At 44.4% G+C, this 10422-nt stretch overlaps 1 protein-coding gene across 1 annotated transcript; it reads right to left on the reverse strand.

Annotated features, from left to right (window-relative positions):
* Nucleotides 1-1980: 1980 nt before the first annotated feature.
* Nucleotides 1981-10040, reverse strand: Rassf10 (Ras association domain family member 10). The gene has a single exon (XM_078046465.1). The coding sequence runs from the start codon at nucleotides 9752-9754 to the stop codon at nucleotides 8234-8236; it is 1521 nt and encodes a 506-aa protein (XP_077902591.1). The 5' UTR covers nucleotides 9755-10040; the 3' UTR covers nucleotides 1981-8233.
* Between the last annotated feature and the right edge of the window lie 382 nt (nucleotides 10041-10422).

The raw sequence follows: 10422 nt of genomic DNA on the forward strand, positions 1-10422 counted from the left end.
CAACAAAAAATTATGAGACATGCAAAGAAATAAGGATGCCCTATACATAGGGGGGAAAGCAGCCAATAGAAACGGTTTATGAGGAACTCAGATGTAGAAATTAGTAGACAGAGACTAATCGCTATTCTAGAAATATCCAAGAAGCAGAGCAAAATCTAAACAAATGAAAGGAAGGGATGAAAATGTTACAATGGATAGCGAGTATAAACTCATTTTAGATTGAAAGACAAAAATAGGTTGAGAGTAAAAGGATGGGAAAAAAAATAGTCTACACAAATAGTAACCAAGAGAGCTGGGCTCAGGTAGCTATACTCTCAGACAAAACAGACTTTAAGTCAAAAACTTTACAAGGAAGCAGAGAAGGGCATTAAATATTGACAAAAGGTCAGTTTACCAAGAAGACATATGCACCAAGTATCAAAGCCCCTAAATAAGGAAGCAAACATTGATAGAACTGAAGGGAGAAATCATTCTGCAATAATAGCTGGAAACTATCTTTTCTGTCTGGTTGTTCTATCTCATATTGAAAATGGATCTGAAGTGTCCCCAAAAGCTCATGTGTTGAAAGCATGGTTCCCAATGCAGCAAGGTTCAGAGGTGGAGCTTTCAGGCAATGATTGGATCATGAGGGCTCTGACATAATCAGTGGGTGAACCCTTCAAATAGCCAAAGGAATTACTGGAGGTGGGACCTGCTGGGAGGGCGTGGTCACTGGGGGTGTGGTCAGGAAGGGTTGAACTTCTCCACTGCTCCTCTCAGGTTACCTGGCTGTCCTGAGCTGTCCTGAGCTGACAGCTTTCCTCTGTCCCACCTTGCCACCATGATGTTGAGCCTTGCTTCAGGCCCAAAGAGGAGCTACCAGCCATGGAGTGAAACCTCTGAAACCATGAGTCAAAGTAACCTTTCCCCTTCTAAATTGTTCTTGTCGGGTATTTTTATGAGAGCAATGCAAAGCTAACACTAGGATCTAGAAAAAGAAGAGCAAATGAAACAACAGCCCAAGGAAGTTATAAGGATGAGAGCATATATATATACGTAAAACAGAATAGAAAAACAGAAAATCTGTAAATTTAAAAGTGTTTCTTTGTAAAGATCATAAAATTAGAAAGTCTTTAACTAGATTGACTAAGAAAAAAAAAGAAAAGAGAGAAGATATATTATTAAAATCAGAAATAAAATGGGAATGCTTACTGATTTTACAGGAGAAAAACAGATTATAAGGGAATACTAAAAACAATTGCATGTGATTTTCCTTTTGGGATTGTTCATTGTTAGTGTATAAAATTTGTGTGATTTTGTGTGTGTATGTTGATTTTTTTTATTCTGCAACTTTACTGAACTTGTTAATTAGCTTTAAGAGTTTGTGTGTGTTAATCATATTAACTAGAAGAAACAAATTTCTAGAAACATGCAATCTACTAAAATTGGATCATGAAAAAGTAGAAAGTCTGATTATACTTTATATAACTAGTAAAAAATTTGAATCAATTTTTTAAAAAGCTTCCCAGGAAAGGTCCTAGATCAGATGGCTTCATTTGTGATTATTCCTCCCAAACACTTAAAAGAATAAACACCAATCCTTCTTGAACTCTTCAAAAAAATTGAAGAAGCAGAAACACTTCCTAACTTATTCTATATCAGCATTACCCTGGTACCAACATCAGACAAAGACGCCACAAGAATAAAAGGCTACACACCAGAATCTTTATAAATACTGATGCAAAGATCTCCAATAATAGTAATAACAATAGTATTGATAGCAAACCAAATTTGGGAGTATATTAAAAGATTTTATGCCATGCTTACAATGATTTATTCCTAGATTGCAAAGATAATTCAGCATATGAAAATCAATTGATACATTATAACACATTAACAGTATAAAAGAAAAAATCATATGAAAATCTCAATTGATGAAGAAAAAGAAACTGACAAAATTCAACATTCTTTCTTAATTTTTTTCGTGTGTGTGTGTGTGTGTGTGTGTGTGTGTGTGTGTGTGTGTGTTACTGTGGATTGAACCCAGGGCCTTGTGCATTCGAGGCAAGCACTGTACCAACTGAGCTGTATCCCTTTTCCTCTTGATTTTTTTTTTTTTTAACATTCAATATCTAGGAATGGAAAGAACTTCTTCAACATGATCCAGGTTATATATGACAAGCCCACAGCTAACATTACACCCAGTGGTGAAAAGACCAAAAGTTTTTCCTCTAAGATCAAGAACAAAACAAGGATGTCAGCTTTCACCACTTCTATTCATAATATCAAAAGTTTTAGCCAGAGAAATTAAGCAAGAAAATGACATAAAGAGAGTCCAAATTGGAAAGAAAGAGGTAACATTATCTGTTTGCAAATGGCATGATCTTAGACATAGATTACACACAAATGCACACATTCTCTCTTTTCCTGCCCTCCCCTCCCCTCTTTCTCTCTTAGAGCTGATTAACAGGTTCAGCAAAGTTGCACAATACAAAATCAACACACACACATCACAAAGATGCTATATACTAACAATGAACATTCCAAAAAAGAAAATTAAGAAAACAAACAAAAAATAAAATATAATAAAATATTTAGGGATAAATTTAATTAGAGATAAAAGACTTAAAGATGGAAAACTACAAAATATTTCTGGAAGAAATTCAAGACAACATAAGTAAATGAAAAGACACCCCATTTGTTAATGGATTAGAAGAATTAATATTGTTAAGATGACAATACTGCTTGCTCTCATTTGGATCTAGAGTGTTAAAAGGCCCATGTTAAAAGTTTGGTCCCCAACTGTGCTATTGGAAACTTTGAAAGGTGGGGTTTAAAGGGAGGTTTTAGGTCACTGGTTGCAAGCCCTCAAAGGGTGTTATTAGATGCTGGTCTCATCTCTTTTACTTCCCAGCCATGAAGTGAACAATTTGCTCTGCCATATGCTCCTATCATGGTGTATTGCCTCATTATAGGCCCACAAGTAATGGGCCAACTGGCCATGGATTGAAACCTCCAAAACGAATATTCTTTTCAAGTTGATTATCTCAGGGACTTTGTTACAGTAATGGAAAGCTGACTAACAGAGAACATAGAAGTAAAATAAATAATTTGGAGGAGGGATCTTATACAAATGGAAGTGTGACTTGAATGAAGACATACAATCAACTCAATTCTGTAGTCTTCAGTGAGAAATGTGTGGACCTTAGGGAGGGATCTTGAGTCAGATAACCAACAACTTTGTAAATCCTGCTAAGAAATGTGATGTTATCCTGAAAATTATGGGTCTGAAAGACTTGCCTTGGAATGAATGAGAAGGCAGATGCTGGGGTAATGCTCCTTCAAAGCAACCCACTCCAGGTCTCCTCATGTGCAGTGGAGTTAACATGGTCAAAGATGCCCTAAGCCAGGTAGGCAAGCTTGACACCATGAGTACAAAAGTCCTTGGAAGCCCACAACTCCCACCCTCTACTCTTCCCTGATACTTGCATACCCAGAAGCTCACCAGAAGGAAGGTCCAGTTAAAGAGCTCCAGTAGGAACAGCTGCAGCACAGCTGGTACCACCTTCCAGATGTGAATGGGACTAATGCACAGCCACCTACCCTGGTGTCCAAGGATTCCATGTTGTTGACTGTGCTCTGCAGCAGTTACAGCCCTTCGGGCTCTCAGTCAAAAGTTGTATGCTAATACGTGGAATATTAACTTTTTGCAAGTTTTCTTTTCCACTGGCAAAACACTCACTTCTTATAATCAATTACTTAAATATTTACATAGGAATTTCTCCTTCTTGGTCTTTTACTAAATCCTCACCTAGTAGATAATAATCAGCTCTGGAATTGAGGGAAAGCTTTGATAGTCTCTAAGGCTTTCCAATGCCAACACCCTGAGGCCCAAGAAGACTCCCTTTTCCAGGTGCCAAACACTTCCTGTGTATGTGCCTCATGTGGGTGGCAACCAGAGCACATTTGAGATCAGACTACGGTCGAAATCCTGCATCTACTGCTGATGATCTGCTAGATGAACTTCGTTTCTCTGTAAAAACTGGAGGTTAAAAAGTTCTGTCACACAAGAAGAATGCAGAAAAAAAAATGCACACGTAAATACTCAGCACAAGGATCTGGCATTTGGGAAACACTCAAGGAAAATGGGATCCTCATCTTCCTTCCTTTTTGTTTAGGGAAACAAATTCTGCAAATATTTTCACAGTGTAGATTTCACAGACTGCCATGATCAAATCTTCCCTTTTCAAGAATTTAAGAATAAGCTCAAGTGCAGTGTTGTATCTAGAAAGAAATTTCTAGGAAAAACCTAAGCTGCTAGAGACTGCTGATTAACAACTAGGTGAGAAATACACAAATGTTTTATGTTGCTATCTCCTTAGAAAAACATTTCCACTAAAGACAAAAAAAATATATATATATATATAAAATGAATATTTTCTCTATATAAATACACTTATATTTGCCATCTCATTAATCCTGCTAATGTGGAGATTTTGTCCCTCCTCCTTTTAGATCACTGGCCAATTCTAATGAGAGCCCAGACTACTGTTACCTTAAGCAGGTGCTCAGGGAACAGAGGGGGAAAAAAAGAGAGAAAATACCATACCCCCTAACAGTTCTTATCAGCTGACCATGCTTGCTACTGTAAATATATTTTAAGACAGTGATTGTCCACCCTATCTTCCTGAGGCCACAAAGGAGTAATTAATTAATTTTGATTATTGCAATTAGAATAAGTCTTTGGAAAAGTAACTTGGCAATATCAAGCCTCTAAATGCTTGTACTCTTTGGTCTGGAATTGTCTCTCTAGGGCTCTTGTGGGAGGGATGGAAGGAGACTAATTAGGAAACAGACACATGCACAAAAAAGCTTATCATGATATTATTTTATATAGTAAAAAAGTATGGGAAACAACCTGATAACATGAGCAGTTAAATAAACTAGGGTATACTTACCAGATGAATGGATCTGTTTAGAAGGAGTCTGTCACAACCTGAGTATCATAGGATATAGGCAATCTTATTAAAATTTTATTTTTAAAAACAGAGCAAAATATGAACTCTTCAAAATTCAAAAAGTCCCTAAGAAAAAATGTCAAACTTTGGAAGTGACAGGCTTTTGGTGGTGAGAGATTTAGGGTAACTTTTATTTATTTATTTTTGGTATTCATCTTACTTTCAGGTTTGTCGCAAGGACTAGATTATGGAACTTTTCTGATAGTAAATATAATAATAAACATATTCTATGTAGGAGAAAAAACAAACATAGAGATGTCATATGGAATCTCTGGGTTTGGGAGATGGCCAAGAATGGGATAATTCACATCAATACACAATTGATTGTCTCAGTTCCAAAAAAAGCATGGGACTGGCTGGTGTGGAACCTGCACTCCCTCCTCTTCCCCCAGAGGTTGCTGGTTCCTCGCAGGATTTTGGGGAGGCCTGGAGAACACAGGAGCCACTTATCCCAGGGTCGCTGACATCAGGGGCTGGAGCTTCACTTATGCACTTGCTCCCATGCCCAGTGCATGTGAATGAAACCAAACTTATTTAATATTTACTTATCACTTCCTATACACAAGCACTGTTTTGGTGCTTTTTATACCTATATCTTTCTCAGTTTTGCAAGGTTTTGCAAAAAGCTCTTCGTAAAAGTACCTATTGTCTCCTCCTGGTCTGTCCCCATTCTCCCCTCTCCTACCCACACAGAGAGTGCCTTTTAGGAATATAATTGATTTGGATGAAAGCAAAACTCAGCAGGCTAGGCTAGCCCTTTGTTATACATAAAGACTCCTCGCTGCTTGGAGAGCTGACCAGAGAAATATCTTCAGGTGGTTGGGAGAGGGAAGGGTTCTAGAAAGACAGCAACAGAGAAAATCCCACAAGCCTTCTCCCTGTGATGTGGCTTGTTTGCTTTATGGGCTTCAAGAATATTTGCTGACGTCAGCAGCCCATCAAAGTTTAAAATAATAATAGTGAAAAGGAAAACAGCTCCTTTCTGCCAGGCAGTCCTGTTCTGCCAACTTCTGTGTTCTTTCTAAGTTAATAAACATCCAAGAGCCACCTCCCCTACCACCCTGGGGGGAGAAAAGCACCATAATTTAAAAACCACCAGGTCAGCCCATTGCCAGCATAAACCATTCAGACAAGTAGCATTTGTCACACTCTAATGAGGATTTTACCTCTGCCTCAGAAATGAAAGCTAACATTAGACTTTGAGTTTAAGGGATCAAATAATTGTCTGAGGACAGTGGGTTTCTTTGGGTTCCTTCCTCATTTTAATCATGCCCGAGACCAAATGCATAGATGTTTGCTGCATCAGATGAAACTAAAAAACCATAATTACGCCAAGTAAGGTCTTTTGAAAACATCAATTAAGAAAATGGCCTTTTAATTCTGATTTTACTTGAAACTCTGAACACACACACACGTGTTGTAATACCATGGCAGTGGCAGTATCCAAGGTGGGGCTGTCTCTAGGAGGAGACAGCACAGATGGTGGCTTGAGGAGGTCAGGCTCCTTTTGGCAACACAGAGGATCCCTGCAAGGGAAGAAACTTCTCTATAGAACAAGGCCTCTTAAGTTATCTTCACATGTAGTGTTGAAACTGGAGCCAGCCCCAGTATCCTCAACAGTTAGGTTGATAACCAGGCTCTCGCACCATGCTGGCACCACACACACAGCCCATTGTTAATACCTCCTCAGGACAGATTAGAGTCACATTCCTCAGAAGTACTCAACTCCAAAGGGAAACCAGCCAGCAGACTCCTTCCACAGGGCCAACAACGGCCAACAACTCGCTACAACTGATAAGTTTTAATTGAAATAACTGGAACAATTACACTCGAATGCCCACCAGCTCTATCACTGGCCACAGAGAAAGTGTCACCCTCCCCTGGCATGTGCACAGGTGTGCATCAGACAAGAGTAATTCAAATCCTTAGCTCACTTGAATATGCTTTTATTTGTGGCTACGTGCTATGGTTAATCAACTCCTTCACCTAAGGTGTACCATGAGATTATTTTACTTTTTGTTTGGAGGCCTTTATCTAGTAAACCCTGATATTTACACTGTCTCGATTTAAGTTTGAACAAGTAACTAACCTCTGACCGAAGATACCGAAGTCAGACTTGAATTTGGGTAAAATCCATGAAGGTCATAGTTGGTTTTAATCTTATAGCTCAAGTTCAAAGCTGAACATGAGCAAAGATCTTTGTTGTTAAGTTTTAGTTTAAACTAGAGTGCTCATTAAACAGCAAATTAAGTTGTGTGTAACTTGAGTTCTGCAACTTCCCTTTTATTTTTTTCTGAAATAACAGTGATTGGGTCAACAAAGTGGCAGCATGAACCAAAGGACAATACACCTGCCTTTGCAGGAACAGACCCCAAAGAGCCCAGATTAAATTTTAACTAGGGACTATGTTTGCCAGGATTTGATATCTCCAAAAGAATATGTTTGGCTTTTGTAATAATAAAAGGCTATATTGGAAAAAAAAAAAAGGTCCCCTTTCAACCTACACTGTATTTTCTAGGAGGAAATACAGAGTTAGACTTCCATACAATTTAGCCTTTGAAAGAAAAGGCAAGTGATTTAGCCGATGGGTGATTCCCAAATCTGCAGAAATGTAAACAGGCAGGGTTTTTGGTGCCTATGGGTTTTTATCAAAGATGTTAAGTAAGGCTGAGACCAACACCAGTGCGTCCTCTTTGGCTAGTTTTAACACGTTTAGTCACAATTAACATTCAAGGAATTTCCTTTTCATCCAACTGTTTCTTTTAAGAGCACTTTATGCCACAAACTATAGTTCTAGCTGCCATCAGTTCTTCCTCTACAGAAGAGTGGTGAAATCTCCATAATACTTATTTCTTGTGTTGAAAATGGGTTTGGACCACGTCTATTTCCCCCAGGGTGATGGAGAAGGAAGAGGTTGCATCCCTAGACTGAGAAGTGCTATATTAGTTTTCCATTATAGGGGGTTTCCACCGCCTCACTACCTCTTTCTCTTAAAAGAACTTGGAACACAGACCAGGCTTCCTTCTCCTTCACCCTCCTCCACACTCACCCTGTAATCAGAGAAGAGCCAGTGCCCAGCAGGCATCCCCAACCCTTCCCCGATCCGGTTGGAGACCTGAGGCCAGGCAGCAGCTCCGGGCTCACCCCAGCCTGATTTGGGGTCCCTGAGCTGGCGAGTCCAATGCCTGCTGCAGGAAAGGGAGACATTTCAGTCTCTGGCTCCCTTCCTGCTTCTCCTACACCAGGGATTCGCACACAGGCACAGAATCCGAGTCCTGGCTGTGCATAGAGCTCAGTCCAGTATCCGAGTCCTCGTCGTTGCCAGGACAGCTCTTGGCCAGTCCGCGAGCCTGGTCCACCCACATCTCGGCGCAGGCCTGAGGCTGGGGTTCCCGCGTGGGTCCGCTGGGGCCAGAAGCCCCCTCCTGCACTATGGTGAGCTCCAAAGTGTTCAAAGTCTGGAGAAGGCCCTGCAGCTCACGCTCCTTGCTGTCCCGCTGCTGCTGGCTGTAATCCAAGTCCGCCTTGACGGCTTCCAGGTCCGTGTTGAGCCTGAGCCCAATGTAAAGGCTGGTGCTGAGTTGCGTCCTGACCCGCTCCTGCTCCAGCAGCAGCTCGCCGTCCGGGCCGCCGTCGGGCTCCGGGGGCTCCTCTCGCACCGCCAGTTCTTCCCTGCGCCGCCGCATCCATCTCTGGTTCAATTCCTCCTGAATCTCGGTGGAGAGTCGCTCCAGCAACTCCTCCTGCTGGGTTCGCTGCTCCTGCAGCTGCAGCAGTTCGTCACAGCGCTGGGCCAGCTCCTCCAGCGCTGCCGCCTGAGCCTCACCGTCCAGGGGCGCCGCTGGTACCTCCTCCGCTACCGCTACCTCCTCGGGCTCCTCGCCCGGGATGGGCCCATCGAGTTCTATCCCTGCCCCCACCAAGTAAGTGTCCTGCACGTAGTTCACCCCATGCCGTCGCATACGGTCTAGATGCACCTTGGCTTCGTAGCGGTCGATTTCTCGGTCCAGCTCCAGAAGCCGTTGCACCTGCTGGCGGATGGTGTGGTCCTGGGAGAGCACCAGATGCACCAGCGTCTCCATGCGCTCCACAGACGCACTCTCATGGGCCTGCGGCGGCAACGAACAAGACGAGGCAGTGGACGATGAAGTGGACGAACAGGGAGAAGGCGGCGGCTGCTGCTGGCGCCGCCGGTTGAGCTTGGCCAGCTTGCGGAAGGCCTTGCGCACCACCCGCCGCTGCTTCTCCTGGGTCATGGCCAGGCTGGGCCGCGCCGGGGCTCCCCGGGCCAAGCAGGGGCGCTCGCGGCTGAGCACTACCCGCGCCTCCGCACTGCGCGGACCTGCGTTGGGGAGCGACGCCTCGCTGCGAACTAATACGAAGCGCACGTTTTCTTGCTCGTCGCCCCAGGCGGATAAGAGGCGCAAGATGCGCGTCTTGTTGGGCAGGATGCGCTCAAAGCCACGCCACTTCTCCACGATGCAATAGCACTGCGGGGGCCCGCACAGCATGCCCTGGGACAGCGCCTCATCGTCGTCGTCGTCGTTTTCATCCGGGGGTTCTGGCAGTTCCCCTGGGCCTTGAGGGTCTCCGGCCATCCCCCTTCGCTGGCCCCGCCGCTGCCTCCGTCTTCGCCGGCAGCCGTCCTCCAACAGAACCCGCACTACATCCGAGCAAGTGGTGCGGCGGGAGAGACCGGACACCAGCTTCTCCTCCTGGCAGATCCACACCGATATCTTCTTCTCCGAAGGATCCATAGTGCAAACGGGACACAAACTGCAGATTTAGCCGGCCCTGGTGGGGCGGCAGGGGCAGCACCAACTGCCCGCAGCTCTGAGATTAAAGAAGAATCTGTGATCCCGGTCTCCAGCGGCGCCGGCCTTTCTCCCTGGTTGCGCACCGAAGGCAGGCTCCGGCGGCGCGGGCGGGAGATGCTGTACTCGGTCCAGACGGCCAGCGTTCCAGAGGCCGCGCGCCGGGGTTCTGGTTCCTGCAGCTCTGGCTCTGCCCACCGTGCCCGAGGCCTCCGGGTTTTGCTCCTCCCCATGTGGCTCCACCCCTTCCCGCCCCAGCGCCCAGAGCTCCCGCCCGCCCGGAGCACCCGAGGCGCGGCGCCCAGACTCGCCCCTCCCAGCCTCGCCGCGCGAGTCTGTCCCTCGCTGGAGTTGTTGGCGTCCTAAGTCCAACTTGCAGCTCTTTCGCGAGCGGGTGCGAGGAAGAACTCTGGACCTCTCCGCACCTCTACAAGGTATTAGCTCTGCTTGTCCACCCACTGCCTCCTCCCCTTGTATCTAGAGGTGACTGGATGTGTCTTGATCAAACTATCTCACCTTCCAGGCGCCCCTAAATGTGGCCCTGGTCCTTCAGGGAAGCGTATTCTGGGGAGTGCACTTTGCACAAACTGGGAAACTGAGGCATTCAGCAA

The sequence above is a fragment of the Ictidomys tridecemlineatus genome, chromosome 4 (assembly GCF_052094955.1).
Source record: "Ictidomys tridecemlineatus isolate mIctTri1 chromosome 4, mIctTri1.hap1, whole genome shotgun sequence".
Lineage (NCBI taxonomy): Eukaryota > Metazoa > Chordata > Mammalia > Rodentia > Sciuridae > Ictidomys > Ictidomys tridecemlineatus.

Bases quoted from the DNA above. Each gene is read 5' to 3' on its own strand.
- Rassf10 (XM_078046465.1), bottom strand. From the start codon at position 9,754: ATGGATCCTTCGGAGAAGAAGATATCGGTGTGGATCTGCCAGGAGGAG.